This window comes from Bombina bombina, chromosome 5 (assembly GCF_027579735.1).
Source record: "Bombina bombina isolate aBomBom1 chromosome 5, aBomBom1.pri, whole genome shotgun sequence".
NCBI lineage: Eukaryota > Metazoa > Chordata > Amphibia > Anura > Bombinatoridae > Bombina > Bombina bombina.
Window position 1 is genome coordinate 473,893,863 of NC_069503.1, and position 21,825 is coordinate 473,915,687.

General features: G+C 35.8%; 1 protein-coding gene across 1 annotated transcript in view; it reads left to right on the plus strand.

Annotated features, from left to right (window-relative positions):
• Positions 1 to 21,046: 21,046 nt before the first annotated feature.
• Positions 21,047 to 21,825, plus strand: part of TERT (telomerase reverse transcriptase) — a 287,147-nt gene continuing 286,368 nt past the window's right edge. Inside the window, exon 1 of the mRNA XM_053715763.1 lies at positions 21,047 to 21,268. Within this exon, the coding sequence (XP_053571738.1) occupies positions 21,047 to 21,268 (222 nt within the window). The remainder of the gene's footprint in view (positions 21,269 to 21,825) is intronic.

Genomic DNA, 21,825 nt, shown 5'->3' on the forward strand with positions numbered 1-21,825 from the left:
CTATCGCTAATTTTGAGAAAAAAAAATGGTTTGGAAATAGCAAAGTGCTACTTGTATTTATTGCCCTATAACTGGCAAAAAAAGCAAAGAACGTGTAAACATTTGGTATTTCTAAACTCAGGACAAAATTTAGAAACTATTTAACATGGTTGTTTTTTGGTGGTTTTAGATGTGTAACAGATTTTGGGGGTCAAAGTTAGAAAAAGCGTGTTTTTTTAATTTTTTCATCATATTTTATTATTTTTTTTTATAGTAAATTATAAGATATGATGAAAATAATGGTATTTAATGGCGAGGAAATTAATAGGCTGCTTAGATAGACATAGTGATTCAAAGTAGACTGTGTATTTACCTGGGGTTTCTTATATCCTAGTACCTCTTGAACTCTGGACTTGAGCTGCACATATTTTGGTCTGTTTCATCTAACTCTGCATATTGTGTGTATGTAATTAATTTATAATTTATCAGGGCATCAGCTATTCTATATAATCCCTTGTTCGCCCATTTCTTTTGGACCTGTTCAGTTATCGAGGATTGAAAAGTAATTAGCAGTGTTACTTTTGATCTAGTATTAAGTAAACAGTATTTAGTTGTTAACACATCCCATAGGTAGATGGTGTGGTTAATTGATATAAAGAGTTTATTGTGTATTGGTCTATTTTGTTTCGGTGTCCACAGTACTTTGTAAATTTTATCTATTTCTAGCATGTCTGTCTTGAGTTGTACCCATTGTGGTTTATTGTCTACTCTGTACCATTGTATGGTCTGTGCCATTCGAGTTGAATAATAGAAAGAGATAAGATTTGGGAGACCCCCCTCCTTTATGTCTTAAAATAAAATGTTTATTAATTCTTCCCCTTTTCCCTTGCCAAATAAAGTTTAGGATGTCTTTTTGTAATTTGTGGAGTTCTGGTAATGGGATTGATACTGATAATGATCGAAAAAAGTATAGTAATTTAGTAATTTTAGTCGTAATAATTCTACCATATGGAGAAATATTATATTTGGTCCACTTGCTAACAATTTTCTAAAAGTTGTGAACATGGATGTATAATTTGCACGATATTGATTGTTTATATTAGTGGCCAGGTTTATTCCTAGATATTTGAGTGATTTTTTTGCCCAAGAAAAGGAGAAGTTCAAAAGGAGAAGTTTATGTTAAGGGTTTCACATTTCTCTTCATTAACTTTGTAACTAGATAGTTGGCCAAAGTTGTGTAATAAGGAATATAATGGGGAAGTGATAAAATTGGTTTGGTTAGCGACAAAATATTGTCCGCGAATAGTGATATTTTATAGTTTTAGTCCCTACTGGGATCCATGAAATATCAGGGTTGTCTCTTATCTTAACCGCTAATGGTTTGATACATAATGCGAAGAGGAGAGGGGATAATGGGCACCCTTGTCAAGTGCCATTCCGTATTTTAATCGGCTTTGATTAATAGCCGTATAGTCTTAAATATGCTTAAGGTATGGAATATAGTGAAGTCAATACGTTGTGAAATGGTCCAGTAATCCCGTATTTATTCAGAATTGCATGCATATAATCCCAATTTACCCTATCAAATGCCTTTTCTGCATCCAGGGAGAGAAACAAAGAAGGCATCCCCTTAGTCGAAGTCAAATTTATTAAGTCAATAATTTTGCATATATTATCTGGAGCTTCCCTTTGCTTTATGAAACCAACCTTTTCTGTATAAATTAATTTCATGATAGGGGTGGTCAGTCGGTTTGCTAAAATCTTAGTAAAAAGTTTAATGTCCTGATTAATGAGGGATATAGGTCTATAGTTTTTGCAATATTGTCTGCTTTTCCTGGATTTCGGAATGATCAAAATCCTAGCTAACAGCATATCTTAGAGTGTTTCTATCCCTTGTAATATATAATTGAACAATTTGACAAGTTGTGGTGCTATGACTTCCTGTAGGTCTTTATAAAAATAACCAGCGTAACCATGAGGATCAGGAGATTTGTCCCTCTTTAGTTCTTTAATGGTGATTGTTACCTCCTGTATTGTTAATGGAGCATTTAGTAGATTTAAATCTTCTTTTGGTAATGTCATGAGTGTGCTAGATCTTAAGAATTTGTTTACTTTGTCTGATTTATTTTGATTCTGTTTGTAGGTGTTGAGGTTATAAAGGGAATTATAAAATTCAGCGAAGACATTTGCAATGTGTAACGGATCATTTGTGACCTCACCATTTGATTGTTGGATTTGTGGTACTGTGGTGGCTCTAGTGATGTCTTTTAACTTGTTAGCTAACATTTTATCTGGCTTATTATCATATAAGTTGTCAGTATATTTATAAGAATCCTAGCAGTACTTTCCAAGCAATATGTGAGTATAGGGCAGGGTTATAACTTGATATATTTAACAATCTTTCTTTAAACTAAACCCACAATCAAATATGCATATACTAATACAATAAAATTAATATAAATATCTGAATTCTTTATTATTAGTAAATAACTATGAACACATTGAGATATATATATATATATATATATATATATATTTGTAAGAATTAAAATCTGAGTCAAAATTATACACGTTTAAAAACTATTAAAATATGCTATGCAGAGTTCAAAGACGTTTACCTTTAGAACTGGCCTTATTCACAATAGCCTTTCATTCAGAGTTGCATTCAAAATATCACAGTGAGACTTAAAATAACAGCTACTAATATTCAGCAATACCATTAACAGTGCTAAGAAACAATAGGACAATATATATATACTCAGCTATTTAGCTGTAATTGATTCTAATACAATTCTAATTAAGATACTAAAAATACATGTATTCTTAATGTGAACAGTTACTTAAAGGGACACTGTACCCAAATTTTTTCTTTCGTAATTCAGATTGAGCATGACATTTTAAGCAACTTTCTAATTTACTACTTTTATCAAATTTTCTTCATTCTCTTGGTATCTTTATTTGAAATGCAAAAATGTAAGTTTAGATGCTGGCCCATTTTTGGTGAACAACCTGGGTTGTCCTTGCTGATTGGTGGATAAATTAATTCACCAATAAAAAAGTGCTGTCCAGAGTACTGAATCCAAAACAAGCTTAGATGCTTTTTTTTTTTTCAAATAAAGATAGCAAGAGAACGAAGAAAAATGGATAATAGTAGTAAATTAGAAAGTTGCTTAAAATAGCATGTTCTTTCTGAATTACAAAAGAAAAATTTTGGGTACAGTGTCCCTTTAAATGTCTATTTATTTAAATTGGCACAAATTTAATCACTTATCATTAAAATCAATTCTAAGATATATATATATATATATATATATATATATATATATATATATATATATATATTCTATATTTTGCACAGATTCATTATTTAGCATCAAGGATATATGTTTAACAATATACAGGCTTATGAAATACTAACTTGAAATACAAACTACTTCTTTAAATCTGCAATATACAGCAATAATGAATGTTTACTTTAAATATTTGTATAAAAAAAAATAAGCTAAGAGCTATTCAGTACTATGAAATACAATTTAAAAGCACTGAGTGCGCCATTAAATCTTCTAATTATAATTTAAATATGGTCTTACCAATAAGCTTTGTATACTTTACCAAATAAACAAATCAATATCCAGTTTCCAATGTTTCTTAATAAGGATTATCTCACCTCAGAATACCAATAATAAGTATATTTTGCAATCAATGAGAAAGGCAGATCAGCTTTGCTAGAGTAAAATGGTATTTTCACGCCCAGTAACGAGTTACAAGTTAGCCAGCAGAATCTGTGTCTGTCCCCTTTCTCTCTCCTGCTTAATACTTATATAAGTTTTCACTCATTGATGAAATCATGGGAGTGACCCTACGAGATCTGACCATCCCATTGGTTAGATGGGATGTCTATTTGAATTGGCCCTCGGTCACCATGGAAACGCATCTTTTAGCAGTTAAATCCTTTAATTGTCATATTTGGTTCTGGCCCTAGGGTGGCAGTAGACGCATACAAACAGATTCACCTGAACATTTCTAACAGTAAAAAAAAAGATTATTTCTTTAAAATATGTAATAACTGCCATAATTTCTTGCATGAACCCCTCACAATATCAATCACAGATGGGGTAGTAGTATATCACCTCTCTGATCATTTTGATATGAAACATCATGTGCTTTTTAATATTACTTTATATTAAAATAATTATATCGCTAATTATTATAGCTCATTATTAGCTTAAAATCCATTACAATTTTATTAGTATCCTGGCATTTATATACAAATAACAGCCTATTTTGTATTCAGTATTGTATTGTATTCCAACATGAATGTACCATATTTCACGTTTCTAATAAATCTTGGATGTATGAATCCTTTCTATGCAGATCTGAAATTATATGTCTGAAAAATAAAAACAGTACAGAGGTTATTATTCTGACACAGTTAAACATTTTAGACCGACTAAAATAGTTACCTACCAAGCTTAGTAAATACTCATGTAATATTAGAAAATTAGACAATCTCCCAAATTTCTATATTTAATACATTCTGAGGCATCCATTCAAAGAAAAATGTTTATTTTCTGTATTTCAAAGTTACATCTTAACATGTGCCCTTAGTTTACAGGGTCACTTAACAGGCAGCTGTTAAAAGCCATTTCTTCAACCCCCACTGTTCCTCCCCACGAGTCTCATCAGGCCTGAAGAGAGATTCCAGACATCTCGTCCCCATTCACTGCATGGGGCACAGAGTGCTATGAAATGTTTGCACTTCTAATTAAAGAGCAAATGTTTTTGTCCTATCTCAAGCTATAAACTCTGTTCTTTCTCAAAATCATTTTTACAACATTTCTTTAAGTGATTGTTTTAAGTTGAGTAGACCAAATGTTTTATTGTCCTACTTGAATGTTTAGAATAACTTTGCATACTAAATGTGGGATATCTTTTGGAAGCAATCCTTTGTTCTACAAACAATCCATTTGATGAGAGGGAGGGGGTTGTTTCTATTTAGTGTCCATTTTCAGCTTTTAGAAGGTAAATGAATTAAAGTACACATCCGCAGACTTATTAAATAAAAACAAACATACCTGTATATATTATTTAATAATATTTCAAATACCTTGACAAAGTAGTATTGTGAGTCTATTAATTTGATCGATTGGATCGTCTCTTTATTCAGTAGTTGGTTAAGTGCCTCATTTTTGGTTTTAATGTGTTTATTACCGATCGTCTTGGGTTATGTATTGATTGTGCACGAAGTGATGTTATTTCATCCCTCAATTCTTCTATTTTGGAGGGTTTTTTTTTCCCAGTTTGCTAGATTCTGAAATGAACAGTCCTCTTACATATGCTTTAATGGCTCCCCAAATATGTATTAGGTTAGAGATTGTGCCTTCATTAATAGTAATAAATACTTTAATGTGTTGGTGCATTTTTTGCAAAATGATTTTATTTCTTAGAAGACCAGGGTCCAGGACTTCAACCTATGTGGATTTATCATACCTTTGAGGGTGATTTCTACTATTGCATAATCTGACCAGGAGCAGCTAAGAATGTTTGCTGTGGATACTAGGGGTAACATGATCTGACTAGTTAAAATGTAGTCTATTCTGGAGTGGGTGCCATGTACTGCAAAATAGTATGTGTAGTCTTGCACCCCTCTGTTAAACACTCTCCAGCAATCTATCAAATTGTGATCTAAGAGGAAGTCCCTTAATAGTCGTGGAGAGGTGTTAGTTTTGGTTTTAATGTTTTGGTCTTTTGTGGATCTATCTAATTTGTTGTTGAATACCATATAAAAATCCCCACCTATAATGGTTTTCTACCTTTTTTATAATGGTTTTCTACCTTTTTGACTGTGACGGTTGTTTGCTGAGATAAGTGATAAATGGGGCTTAGTGTTCATTTGGTGCATATACGGTACAGTATGTTAACTATCAGTACTGGGGTATTCTGGATCAGTCCCCTTACTATAAGGAATCTACCTGTTTTATCATTCATTACGTCTTCCTCTTTGAAGTTTAATGATGAATTGATCAATAGGGAGACACCGCATTTTTTTTTCTTGTTGCCTATCGTGTGGTATTGTATTGCGTAGAGTTTATCCCAATATTTGGGAGTACATGTGGACTTTCATGGTTTTGTATTCTGAAAGCTTTTTTCATTTTAATGTTAGAATTAAGTCCTCTAACATTATGGGATATCACCTTAATATGCAATGGGGAGTGTAGTGTTTGTTCTTGTCAAAATATATGTCATACTGGAGACCTTTGTTAAAAAGATGATGTGGCATCATGTAATAGTAGGAAGCTATGTACTTGTAAACATTGATGGCCCAACATTTCAATTTGCACATGGATAAACAGTGTGACAATGATGCAGAGATTGGGTTTGTAATCTGGACACAGATAATAACCTTTTGCATATGAAACCTAAAACAACAGTTTGAACATATCAATAAATATTAGCAACATTTAAATAACAAAACACAAACTAAAAAAGCAGTTGTTTGCCTTTTTTTTAAGGGCAAGGATATAGTGTTCAGGGTGAAAAGTGTAGCTTAATTATAAGCTGTAAGTGTGAACCAAAGGGATAAAGGGAGAGGCAAGCAAAGAGTGGGGTAGGGAGGGTAATAGTGGAGAAAGGAGAAAGGGAGAGGTGGGGTGCAGTGGCGTAGCGTGGCTTGTCAGCGCCCAGGGCAAGGCAAAAATTGTGCCCCCCTAACCCATTAGCACTGACTGCATCTCTTCCACCAGTACAGTAGGGATTGGCAAATTTGCTTTGAATCTAGGAGCCATCTCAACAATTTAGGAGACAGGTTTTTGTTTTAAAACAAACAAAGCTTTATTTTTAACAACAAAAATATATACTATATATATAATTGTAAACTCTACATTCATCCTTAAAAATTAGGACTCAATATGGTTGCAGGCAGCCATTACTTTATTATATACATTAAGTAAGTACATTATAGAACTTAACAATTACATTTTTTTTTGGTTCAATATTTAAACATGGGATTTCATTTTTAAAATACATCTGAGCCAGCATGTCAGAGTGTGAGAGTGATCTATGCTGCTTTAAAGTGAAAGACGGTTATTTTATTTCAAATTCATTTTTAACCTGGGTAAAACATACAAGATGTAGACAAATTAATTTTTAACCTGGGTAAAACATACAAGATGTAGATCCTACATCTTGTATGTTTTACCCAGGTTAAAAATGAATTTGAAATAAAATAACCGTCTTTCACTTATCTACATCTTGTATGTTTTATTTTATGCAGGTTAAAAATGAGTTTGAAATAAAATAACCGGCTTTCACTTTAAAGCAGCATAGATCACTCGCACACTCTGGCATGCTGGCTGGCTCAGACTCTGGGTCCTTTGGAAGTTGGAACTTGGCTGGCTGGCTCAGAGTGACTCTGGGTCCTTTGGAACTTGGCTGGCTGGCCCTGGGACATCACCTGGGTAATGGTAGAGTCTAAGCTGCATATTGTGCAATTTGTTATTTCCAAACCCCATATAGCCCCAAAAACAGCAACAGGGGCTATAATAATTTAATTATAATTCTGGCTGGCAGTGGCACTGGTGGTCTGGTCCTGATACAGACCCGGTGATGAGTTTGGTAATTTTGGTTGACACTAACCTTATCGTTGCGGTGGCGGCGTGCTAGTCAGTCTAATTCCACTCTGGCTCTGCTGCTCTGACTTCTTCCTCCCTCCTGACATGCATGCTGGGAGTGGACCATGCTAAATGGTGACGTAAACGCTAGTCTAGCAGCAGGTAACGGTCAGATAGGATTATACTAATAAATTATGATAATTAAATCATTATCAGCACGTCTTGACTTCAGAGTAGTAGACAGTTCACTTGAGAGACAGATCGGCTGGGCGCAGGCGCCTGTCGGATTTTTTAGCCTCCCTGTAATGCCGCTGGGAGTGGGACTGTGACTGTCTACTGTCTTGAGATGGTGGGGACTGGGGAGGCTGGGAGCTGAGCATTTTGCGCCCCTCAGAATTATGCGCCCGGGGCAACCGCCCCTGTGGCCCCCCCCACGCTACGCCACTGGTGGGGTGGTGGGAGATCTCATATATTTTTTTCTCCATTTTTGTAAAGGTGGCTTAAATGTTCTTGTTCTAATGGAACATCAACTTGTATAGAAGTAACAAATTATTTCCATGGAGATCTGTAGGTGGGTTAATAAAGCTTTACCTTCCTCAACAGGCATAAATAGTATTCTAATGTGATAAGATCAATTTGAAGGGGAAATTCCATCGATATTTAATTCTTGCTTTAATGAGTGCTTTTACCACGGGTTTCATCTCTCTGCATTTATGTGTTGTTGGTGAAAGATCAGTGTAGATCTGTATAGGGTGGCCTTCAAAATTTAGGATGATCTGGTAGCTTTTAAGTATAACTCTTTTACTTGATAGTAGTGTAGTTTTACAATGATGTATCTGACCGTAGATTGTGTAGGCCTAGTTAGTGCCCTAAGAACACACCATCCACGCTGCTGCAGATCCAGGAAGAGGCTATGACGTCACGGTTGGAGCGGAGGTGGACTAGTCCAAAGAAGATCAGTTGCAGGGGGGGCAGGCTGTAAAACGGCCAAAATAGCCATAGAACAAATATCAAAAACAAGGAAAAATGCAGCCGCACAACAAGAGGCATCAGAAGGGTTGATTAAAAGAAAATCTTTATTGTCAATCAATTAAAATAGTGGTACAAGGCAGGAAACACCCTCACTAGTTTCGTGCTCCCTCAAGCACTTAATCATAGGATATGTTTGCTGGGCCCAGACTCCCTATTTAAAGGGAGAGAACACCCAATGATTGATTAATTAAAAAGACAGTACAAGAGTACTTAAAAATATATATATACAAAGAAGATCTTAATTACATTCACAATGTTAATAAGAAAACTGCACAATAGAAAACATAATGATCATAACAAAATTGCTTACGTGGTAAGTGGTGTAATTAATGTAGTATAAAACAACAATTTCTAATATCCAACCCTCTATTATGTTGGTATAACCAATGATATTAAAACATATAAACCATTATACACATCCATGTGCAAAATGCATATGCACAAGTTACATCCCATTAAGAAATGTTACAACATGAGAGGACAATTAATTGGATATAAACATACCACGAAACATATAGATATAATACATAATTAACACATCACTGTGTGTGTGTCCAAATGGAGACTACCTATGGAAAATACTGAATAAAGGACAAACATCAACAGACAGTTAATATATTGAAAAAGATGTAATCACAAAAATAATAACTCCACTATTCAATGAAATAGCTAATTTCCCACTCGTGGGTTAAAACCTTGGGGGGTGACAGTCTTTAATCTATATATCCAATATAGTTCTTGTTTGAATAACAATTTTTGTCTGTCATCCCCCCCCCTGGCTGGAAACATCACTCGATCAATGACCTGGACTTTCATATTAAATACGTTGGTTATATGGGTTAAATTAAAGTGCCTAGCTATTGCAGACTCTTTGATATATTCTCTAGTGTCCCTAATGTGTTCCCTGACCCTGGATCTCAATTCTCTGGTCCTTTGGCCAGTATATTGTAAGGAACAGAGCTTGCACTCTAGCAGGTATACTACAAATGTAGTCCTACAATTAGTATAGAACTTGCTTGAAAATTCTTCACCTGTAACAGTGTTCTTAAAGCCATTTCCTACATGTAGAACTCCACAAGTAACACGATTTGAATGGATTGACAATAAAGATTTTCTTTTAATCAGCCCTTCTGATGTCTCTTGTTGTGCGGCTGCATTTTTCCTAGTTAGTGCCCTGTAAACTCTATCCATCAGTAGCATGGTGATTTCTGTTTCAGGAATCAATTGGTGAAAGAGCTTGGTGACATCCTCCTGGATCTTCAGGCACGTTTCTAATACGTAAATTTGAGCGACGCAATCTATTTTCCAAGCCCTCAACTTGAGCCTCTAAACTTTTCATATAGGTTGAGTGGTCCTGTAGAGTGTGTTGTATATGCAGAATTTCTTTAGCTATGTCATCCAATTTTCCTCTTTTTTTGAGGTACAACCGCCAATATCCTTTATATGCTGCTTGAGGTCAAAGAGTTCTTCCTGAAAGAAAGTCTTAATCTGTGATAATAATTCTCTGTTAGGAAGATTTGCAGGACTCGCTGTAGTTGTTTCCGTAGGTGTTACAGGTGGATTATTTATTGTATTGTCCATGTTTTTTTCCTGTGCTTTTTTTTTTTTTTTTGTTTTAACTGTGATCTTGACAGGCAGTCTTTCACCGATTCGTTTTTGTTTTTCGTAGTGATTAGTCCTGACAATTTCTCAAATAACATGGTGTTAATGAGAGGATGAGGTGTAGTGGTATTCTATAGTCTTATAGCTTCCCCTATAGTAATAAAGCATGTGAGGAGAGGAAGACTTACTGCGGCTGAGCTATCTCCCACCGCGCGCGGGGGGGGGGCTATGATTCACTGTAGTTGTCTACTTTGTAATTCTGAACTGGTTCAAGCTAGTTGCCAGGTGATGTTGTTAGTTTCTGGTTGCAGTAGTGATCTGCTGGTATATTTCAATATTTGTATTCCTATAGAGGACTGTGGTTCACGTATCTTAATATATTTGTGTCTCTTCCAGTCAGCTTCCTAAACGTGTCTCAATTATAGCTTCAGGATAAAGTTAGGGAGCAAAAATATGTTGCATGGGATGGGAAGAGCATGAAACACAACTTTCAAAGTCCTCTCTGGATTAGGGGTTCAAAATGTCACCATATGGTAATGTCCACAGGGACTTGAGGGTGATCACCATCCCTTAAGCCATATATTTAGCGATTGCCCAAAGGGGTAAGCACTAAAATACATTAATTAGTAATGTACGTTCTTCTAGTGTAGATCAAATTCGGTAGTCGTTCTTTGTATGGGCGTAAAATATAAAGTTTGTCACACAAGAGCTTAGCAGGGCAGAGGTCTGCTGGTGATCAATTCGGCTTAGGAAATAATGGTGGCTTCCTGCCAAGCTTCAGTCCTGGTGCTATGCTTATAAATGAAGACAGGAGGTATATAATGTCCTGTGTAAAGGTGTTTTTACTGCCCTTCAGGTCTCAGTTGCTTTTACATAAAGCTTTATGCTTGTCTGTCCCTGTCCCTATGAACGGTCCCAGCCTATGTGATTTATATTGGAAACACTTCCAACGTCACTGTATGTAGTTGTCTAGTGGCCACCAGTATTTTGTGGCAGGATGCTTTATCCCTTATCTTGATCTACGAGGTCACACAACTATGGAATCACCGGAGTGGAGCAACGACACTCTGGTGATCTTACTGGAGCCTAAATCTCGGTTTGATCATGCCAAACTGTTATTAGGCTTCAAAATCGTTGGCTGTCTGCTGGGCCTCCGCGTGTCCGACTAGTTGCGGTAGTGCTCTGTTCGTTGTTCTGCTCTCTAAAAGTTCTGAGTGCTTTTCAGGTCTGTTTCCACTCCTGTGTGACTATTAGTCGTGAGAAAAGTGTATTTTCACCTATATTAATGCTGTTATGGCACTTTTTATAAGTAAGTTGATGCGGAGCTCAGGCACCATGCATTCTACTTTGCTCGTTGTTGGCTCAACCCCCCAAAACTATATATTTATATATAACTAGATCACCCAAGACAGTGTCAATGTGTGTAACGATCTGGCATCTGCCCTCATATGAAAACGTAGCACCGAGCACGCTCGGGTTCCATATACGGGCAGAATCCTACAGCTTGGGAAATCCTAGCGTTCCACAAATAAAGGAGACTTTCATTCATGAAGTATAAAATACTTTGTGCTGAAAGCTCCTTTATATGTTCCAAACGATCGCTGCACTAAATTGCTAAGACAGCCCGCCAGCAGTATTTTATACTTCATGACTGAAAGTCCCCATTATTTGTTCCAATGGTTTTACAAACGCTAGGATTTTCCATCACTTAAAAAGCCAAGACTGCTGGAGCTTCCTGAAGCTCAGAAGAATATATACATTGTGCTGCACGATAGCCAAAGTACCGCACAGCGTATATATACGTTGATTTGGGTGACAGGGTTATATAAATTAATCTAAACTTGAACCTTGTGTTTTATGGATCACTAAACATTTGTTAGAACTTTTGAGTCAACCCTGATAGGTTATCCAAAGTCTAATCCCCTCGGCTGCTCAGTGCCCCCAGAAAAAAAGGTTTTTCAGCACAGAAATATCAGCTTTTAATTTTTCTGAGCGTAAAGACCTTTAAACCATTATAAAAAATTATTATTATTGTCTAGATAAAGCATAAGTATCATGTCCCTTTCACAGAGACTGGCATCAAGCAACTACGTTTTTTTCCTGTGGCTGACAGGAGCTGTAGGGCATTGGGCCTGAACTGAGTTAAATATATAACTGACACACAATGTTCAATCTAATTTTTTGAACAGTGTGCACAAAAATGTGGACCTCTGAAATTTTTTTATCCAAGTGACTAAAATATGTGCTCACTTTATTTTTGAGTGCAGTCAAACTTGAAAATGTTCTAAAGGTAGTAACAAACACAGAAACACTTACTTACACACAGAAACACTTACTTACACACAGAAACACTTACACACACTCTCTTTCTTACACTTATTCTACCCACACGCACAGAAACATACACACACTGTCTCACACACGCACTCTCACAGAAAAAAAACACTTTCTCACACACACTCACAGAAAAATACACACACTTTCTCTCACACACACACACTCACAGAAAAAAAAACACTTTCTCTAAAACGTGCATACAGTTTTTCACACACAGAAACACTCTCTCACACACTCTTACACTCACACAATCACACACTTTCTCTCACACACACAGAAACACTCACAGAAACACACTTTCTCACACACTATCTCAATCATACACAGAAACACAGTTTATTGCGCACAAACACAAATATATTTATATATATTTATTTTTTTATATTTTCTAAAATAAGAGTAAAACTTCACCTTTATTTCAATGCATAAAATCCATAATTCCAAACGTTTCAGTGTCTATACTGACACCTTTCTCAATGGTAACAATCCAACTGTCTCATTTGTTGGAATGTTACCATTGAGAAAGGTGTCAGTATAGACACCGAAATGTTTGGAATTATGGATTTTATGCATTGAAATAAAGTTGAAGTTTTACTCTTATTTTGGAAAATCTGGTGAGTGTTGTGCCTATCCCCCCACATGGTCTTATGTTACGCCAAGCACCCCGGTTGATGTGAATTGTTCAAGTGAGTGGACTATTTACACGCACACACACATACAGTATATATATTTATCACTATAGTAGTTCACTTAAAGGTCTGTTCTACTAACACATATCTAGAGGTTGCAATAATTTAGCAGTCTTACACATTATAAATGTTCATGCTGAAATCAGTAAATGCACATAATATTACACCCGAGTGACATCCGATCCCTAATATACTTCACCTCAACAAACTGCAGGCGCAGCACAAACAGCGAGCCCACTGATTGATATGTGAAAATGTTTTAAGAGGCTGACGTTGTTTTGTCTTCAGAACTCCGTTATCTAAAACGAAGTATAAGACCCCAGCAGCTAACAGCCACTCCTCACAAAAACTTGTTCTGATATGCTCTCTGTGTTGGGAGATCAGAAGGATGTCTCTTAGCTGCTGGTATCTCATTTTTGATAACTACAACTATAGAATGACTATAATCTACAAGTTGTAGCTGCCCTTCCAAGTCCCACAAATACAAAGAAAATTATAAAATAATATTTTCTGTTTTTAAACATCTTAGTTTTTGTAACAACTAAAATTATTTAAATGTAAATTGTAAAAAAAATAGCATTGATTGTATTTATTACCTCTGAAAAAAGAAAATCCTTCACTGCACTGTTTGACACTCACAATGTTAAACTGAGCACTGTGTTCACATTTTTTCTGCCAGGTGTGGTGTATTCTCTAAACATTTTCATTCAGATTCTCACAAAATACACAAAACACTTTACTACCCTAACAGAAAAAAATGCCTATGAAAACAGAGGTGATTGTAAGTTACTATACATTAAAAGCAGATTAATCTGATTTGCACTGGCTGCAAGATTTAATTTTTAAAGTGCGTCCTCTGCTCCCTGCTAACTTCACTCTCCCCAGCAAAGTTTAAATTTCCAGTGAGATTCATTACTTTCTAGGAAGCTGGGCCCTTTAAAGGGGCATGAAATTTAAAAATGTTTCTTCCTTGATTCAGATAGAGCAGTGTTTCTCAACTGCGGTCCTCAAGTACCCCCAACTGGCCAGGATTTCATTATAGCTAAACCAGTGCACAGGTGAAGTAATCAGCTGATCAGTAACCATGGTTACTAACCTGCTCTAATCAAGCAGCTGATTTTTTTTACCTGTGCACTGGTTAAGCTATAATGTAAACATGGCTATGGGTACTTGAGGACCACGGTTGAGAAACAATGAGATAGAGCGTGCAATTTATTTATATTAACATTTTTTCTTTGTTCTCTTAGTATCTTTTGTTGAAAAGCAGGGACATAAGCTAAAGATCCTGCCCAGTTCTGGAGCACTGTGATATGGCAGCAGTTTTGCAAGGATGTTATCTATTTGCAAGAGCACTAGATGGCAGCACTATTTCCTGCCATGTAGTGCACCAGATGCCTACCTAGATATCTCTTCAACAATTAATATCATAGGAACAAAGCAAATTTGATAATAGAAGTAAACTAGAAACTATTTTTTTAAATTGTTGTGTCTGTTTGAATAACAAAAGGGTTTCATATCCCTTTAAGTTGACATATAGGTGACTAGAGCTGCAAGCCATGGGTCTGAGACAGAGGCGTAACTAGAGACCACAGGGCCCAGGTGGTGCAAGAATCTAATAAGCCCCCCCCCCCCTGAAAGAAGGTGAATTTGATACATAGCTTTTTTTTTTTTAACATTTAACACAGAAACAAATGTGAATCAGATGACATGTCTGCAAAAGGAGGTACCCTGTGCCCACAGTCTGTGAGATGGTCTGACCCCCTATTACTGTATATAGTGACACTGTTTAACCCACCAGTACTGTATATAGTGAGTTAGTGACACATTCTGTAATCTGCCGGTGAGATGGCTGACCTGACCCTACCCGCCCCAGTACTTCATAAAGTGACCACAGTAGTCTGTGACATAGTCCAGCCCCCCCCCCGTACTGTATATAGTGGTACTGTATAGTGACACTGTTTACCCCCCCTCATGCTGTAGTAACAAGGTCTATAATTTGCTGGTTCCACAAATATAAATATATATAAATGGATACTACCAATCCAAAAAAATATATTTACTGATTCAGATAGAGCATGCAATTTTAAAGCAACTTTCTAATTTACTCCTACTATAATTTTTTCTTCGTTCTCTTGCTATCTTTATTTAAAAAAGCAGGAATGTAAAGCTTAGGAGCCGGACCATTTTTGGGTCAGAAATGTAGCCACCAATAAGAAAGCGCTATCCAGGGTGCTGAACCTAAAATGGGCCGGTTCCTAAGCTTTACATTCCTGCTTTTTTTTAAATAAAAATAGCAAATGACAAAGAAAATTTGATAATAGTAGTAAATTAGAAAGTTGCTTAAAATTGCATGCTCTATCTGAATCATGATATTCACTTTAATTTAATTTCCTTTTTAACCATTACTGATGATAATTTTCTCTACTAACAGACACAACGCAACTTGGAATGACATGGTATAAACTTGGACTAGCACAGTATAATCATTATAATATTTTTTTAACAAAAATATAAAAATGAAATGTAAATACAAACAATTGGAATTAAAATTTTGTCATAAGAATTTGTATATTACAGGTAAATTACATCATCTTTAATTTGAATATACAACTTGTATAACAGTTAATTTTATATATATATATATATATATATATATATATATATATAAAAATATAAATCAATGTAAATATTTGCATAGGAAATTACCGCATCTAGGCAAGTATCCCTGCTTGCTTTTCCCCAGAAATTCTTAATATGCAATGTTTCCAATGCACAAGAGAATTGTGGGTAAGATATGCAAATTAGATATGCAAATTCTCAGTTTTTTTTTGCTTTAAAAATACTGTTTTAACACAGCGATCCTTTTAAACAGGATTATGATAGCAAACCAGAAATCACTCACTAAACAAGCCTGTTTCGTTCTTTTTGGAACTCATCAGTAGGAGATAGATTTCTGGTTGCTGCATTGGAAAAGCTATTTTCATGGTTAAACCAAAATTCATTAAAATGATGGGGGGAGAAAAAAACTGAAATTAAAATCCTCCATGTCTCAAACTTAAATCAATGTAAATATTTGCATAGGAAATTAGTACATCTATCCCCGCTTGCTTTTCCCCAGAAATTCTTAATATGCAATGTTTCCAATGCACAAGAGAATTGTGGGTAAGATATGCAAATTAGATATGCAAATTCTCATTTTTTTGCTTCAAAAATACTGTTTTGACACAGCGATCCTTTTAAACAGGATTATGACAGCAAACCAGAAATCACTCACTAGACAAGCCTGTTTCGTTCTTTTTGGAACTCATCAGTAGGAGATAGATTTCTGGTTGCTGCTGCATTGGAAAAGCTATATATATATATATATATATATATATATATATATATATATATATATATATATATATATATATATAAAATCTAAATGACCAAAGTATAACTTTTAAACGGTGGAATACACATTTCAAAAATTAACCCCTTAATGACAGAGGACGTGCAGGGTACGTCCTCAGAAAAAAGGCAGTTAACGCCTGAGGACGTACCCTGCACGTCCTCGGTGTGGAAAGCAGCTGGAAGCGATCCTGCTCGCTTCCAGCTGCTTTCCGGTTATTGCAGTGATGCCTCGATATGGAGGCATCCTGCAATAACCTTTTACGGCCATCCGATGCAGAGAGAGCCACTCTGTGGCCCTCTCTGCACCGGACATCGATGGCCGGTATCGTTGGAGGGTGGGAGCCGGTGTGGGAGGTGGGTGGCGGCCATCGATGGCCCTGGTCATGTGGAGGGGGGGCGGGATCGTGGGCGGGGAAGTCCGGGGGAGCGCGCGCTCGCGCACGTACACGAGGGGGCGGGGGCGGGCGCGTGCACGGGGAGGGAGCGGGTGGGAACCGCTACACTACAGAAAAGATGTGTCATTTAGGTGGTGGGGGTTGGTATGTGGTGTCATTTAGGTGTCATTTAGGTGGTGGGGGTTGGTACATGGGGGGGAGAGCTACACTACAGAAAAAATTAAAAGAAAATAAAAAAATAAACATTTGATTGTGCAAACTGGGTACTGGCAGACAGCTGCCAGTACCCAAGATGGCCCCCAATAAGGCTGAGGGGGAGGCTTAGAGAGCTGTTTTGGGGGGATCAGGGAGGTTGGGGGTTAAGGTGGGATCCTAAACACAGCATATGTAAATATGCTTTTTTTTCTTTACAAAAAAAAAAAAAAAAAAAAAATTTATTTTAGTACTGGCAGACTTTCTGCCAGTACTTAATATGGCAGGGACAATTGTGGGGTGGGGGAGGGAAGGGAGCTGTTTGGGAGGGATCAGGGGGTGGGATGTGTCAGGTGGGAGGCTGATCTCTACACTAAAGCTAAAATTAACCCTGCAAGCTCCCTACAAACTACCTAATTAACCCCTTCACTGCTAGCCATAATACACGTGTGATGCGCAGCAGCATTTAGCGACTTTCTAATTACCAAAAAGCAACGCCAAAGTCATATATGTCTGCTATTTCTGAACAAAGGGCATCCCAGAGAAGCATTTACAACCATTTGTGCCATAATTGCATAAGCTGTTTGTAAATAATTTCAGTGAGAAACCTAAAATTGTGAAAAAATTAACGTTTTTTTTAATTTGATCGCATTTGGCGGTAAAATGGTGGCATGAAATATACCAAAATGGGCCTAGATGAATACTTGGGGTTGTCTACTACACTACACTAAAGCTAAAATTAACCCTAGAAGCTCCCTACATGCTCCCTAATTAACCCCTTCACTGCTGGGCATAATACACGTATTGTGCGCAGTGGCATTTAGCAGCCTTCTAATTACCAAAAAGCAAAGCCAAAGCCATATATGTCTGCTATTTCTGAACAAAGGGGATCCCAGAGAAGCATTTACAACCATTTATGCTATAATTGCATAAGTTATTTGTAAATAATTTCAGTGAGAAACCTAAAGTTTGTGAAAAAATTTGTGAAAAAGTGAACAATTTTTTTTATTTGATCGCATTTGGCGGTGAAATGGTGGCATGAAATATACCAAAATGGGCCTAGATCAATACTTTGGGATGTCTTCGGAAAAAAAAATATATACATGTCAATGGATATTCAGGGATTCCTGAAAGATATTAGTGTTCCAATGTAACTAGCGCTAATTTTGAAAAAAAGTGGTTTGGAAATAGCAAAGTGCTACTTGTATTTATGGCCCTATAACTTGCAAAAAAAGCAAAGAACATGTAAACATTGGGTATTTCTAAACTCAGGACAAAATTTAGAAACTATTTAGCATGGGTGTTTTTTGGTGGTTGTAGATGTGTAACAGATTTTGGGGGTCAAAGTTAGAAAAAGTGTGTTTTTTTCCATTTTTTCCTCATATTTTATAATGTTTTTTATAGTAAATTATAAGATATGATGAAAATAATGGTATCTTTTGAAAGTCCATTTAATGGCGAGAAAAACGATATATAATATGTGTGGGTATAGTAAATGAGTAAGAGGAAAATTACAGCTAAACACAAACACCGCAAAAATGTAAAAATAGCCTTGGTCCCAAACGGACAGAAAATGGAAAAGTGCTGCGGTCATTAAGGGGTTAAAGGGACACCGAACCCAATTTTTTTCTTTCATGATTCAGATAGAGCATGCAATTTTAGGCAACTTTCTAATTTACTACGATTATTACATTTTCTTCATTTTCTTGGTATCTTTATTTGAAAATTAAGAATGTAAGTTTAGATGCCGGCCCATTTTTGGTGAACAACCTGGATTGTTCTTGCTGATTGGTGGATAAAGATAACAAGAGAACAAAGAAAAATTGATAATTGGAGTAAATTAGAAAGTTGCGTAAAATTGCATGCTCTATCTGAATCATGAAAGAAAAAAAAAATTGGGTTCAATGTCCCTTTAAAGAGACATGAAACCCAAAAAATTTATTTCACGATTTAGGTAGAATATACAATTTTAAACATTCCAGTTTACTTATATTATCAAATAGCACAACTGGTTTCCAACTGAACTCATGGGTGAGCCAATGACAATCGATGTGTGTGTGTGTCTTTGCTGCTCCTGAGCTTGCCTGGATAAACCTTTCAGCAAAGGATATTTGTTTAACTTTCTGTACTTATATAGCAGGAGTCGCCAAATCTGTTTAAAATATAGGGGCCAGTTAAAAAATATTTAGGAGCCAGACAGTGGTACTTGTATATAGATATAAGGAGAATAACCCAAAAAGTTAGAAGCCAGTGGCTCATCAGGTCCCTGGGTTTGTTGAGCCCTGCTATATAGCATTTTGAATATAAACAATATTTTCCTTGTTTTTTTTTTTTAATAACTTTACTTTCCCAAGAAGCTCTAATTTGTTGTATATTTCCTGGTCATTTTCAGATTTGTTCAAATGAAACCCACATTATTTTCTTTCCAGATTCAGACAGAGCATGCAATTTTAAACAACTTTCCAATTTACTTTGCTTCCTTCACTAGGTACTCATTGTTGAAAAGCATACCTAAGTAGGTTTGGGAGTAGCAATGCCCTATTTGGAGATGGCTGCTGATTGGTGACTGCACTTATATGCCTCATGTTATTGGTTCACCAGATGTGTTCATCTCCCAGTAGTGCATTGCTGCTCTTTTAACAAAGGATACCAAGAGAATGAAGTACATTTAATGTCATAAGCAAATTGAAGAGTTGTTTAACATTGCATTCTCTGTCTGAATCAGTGATTTTTTTTTTTACTTTTATGTCCATTTAATGTTGTTGTGTACTGTAGCAGCCTGATGTTATTGTTATAACTAACTTATTGGGTTGTGATGTCCCATATTTAAAACTTTTTTTTTGTTTTTGTTCTTATGTGTATTATGTGTATTTTGACTAACTTTATGGTTATCCTTTATGTGATTACATTTTGTTAACACTTTACAATTATATTTTACATTGAGTAACTAAAGTTGGGTTAGCCATGTTGCATTGAACATTCTTAAAAGGCGATTCTATAGTCCAAATAATTGTTCTCTTAAAATAATCATCTGCATTAAAGGGACATTGAATCCAATGTTTTTCTTTCATGATTCAAATAGCATACAATTTTAAGCAACTTTCTAATTTACTCCTATGAATTTTTCTTCGTTCTTTTGCTATCTTTATTTGAAAAGCAATAATGTAAGTTTAGAAGCCAGCCCATTTTTGGTTCACAACCTGGGTTGTTCATGCTGATTGGTGGCTAAATGCACTCACCAATAAACAAGTGCTTTTCAGGGTCTGAACCAAAAATTGTCTGGCTCCTTAGCTTAGATGCCTTCTTTTTCAAATAAAGATAGCAAGAGAACAAAGAAAAATTGCTAATAGGAATAAATTAGAAAGTTGCTTAAAATGGCATGTTCTATCTGAATCATGAAAGAAAAAAAAAATTGGGTTTAGTATCCCTTTAAATTAAATTTCTCAAAACCATAACATCCACTTTTTGACATTTTAGAATGTAATATATTTTATAAACTGTAAATTATTTTCAGGCATTGAAATAATATAAAAAAAGTTCATTTAATAGTCAATTAGTGGCAGTATAGATGCACAATTATTCTATCTCAACCATTGAGACTTTTGGCATAGTCTGTTTCAGAGGGGGTAAACTGTGCCTAATTTTCTTTGCCATCACGTTATTTATAATTTACATGTACAGCAGTTTAAGAGTTAAAGGAAACTGTCCACGCCACTTTCAGTGTTACCAGTGTGTAAGGAGCACTTTTCCACCAGTTCATAGCCTGCATAGCTCAGATCTGTTTCCTGTTTTGCATGTTCTGTTTTCTCGAAGTGCCATGCAAGCTGGAGAAAACTACACTGAACTGCTCAGTATTTTTCAGCTACTTTATGACCAGGTTTTGTGTATTTTGGATTTTCTGGAAAGACTGCAGAAAAACACCAAGTCGACATTGCTGCAAGAAAATGAGTCTGAGAAGTATAAGGCGTTTCTGTCTGAAGTGTTAGTCTGCATACCACGGGGAGCAAAACCACTCAACGCCCCCATCTCTTTCTTGCAGGTATCCAATGTGTAGCAGAAACATTTGCATGTTGAAGTGCATAATAATATTGCATATTTGCATCGATTTTGTAGATAAATTGTATTCTCTATTTCTGCATAATTTAGGAGGGATCTTTAAATATGCTGCCTTACATCGTTGACATAAATAGCAAGTTTTATAAATACAAAAATGTAGTTGTTTCGTGCAACTTTGTACACTTTGCATTCTATAGAGAAAATAACGTTCCATCATATTTAATGCAATGGAATTGTGCATAGATTAGTTTCATAATATTGCCTAGCATTGATGCGCAATTATAATGTGATGCTCGTGTATTAGTGATTTCCTTTTAGTAAAAAATTAAAAACGAATCATGTATGTTATTACCCAGTACAGGTTTTCTATGCAGCCCTCTATTGCTTTGTTTTATCAGCCATGATTTTTTGGAGCTGCTGAAATGCACACAAATTATCTTTAAAGTCAGAGCTTAAAAACAAACTAATCTGCAACATATTAGTGCAAAGAAATTAAAAAAAATAAGTTATTTATCTTGATTGTTATTAGTAAAACCATGC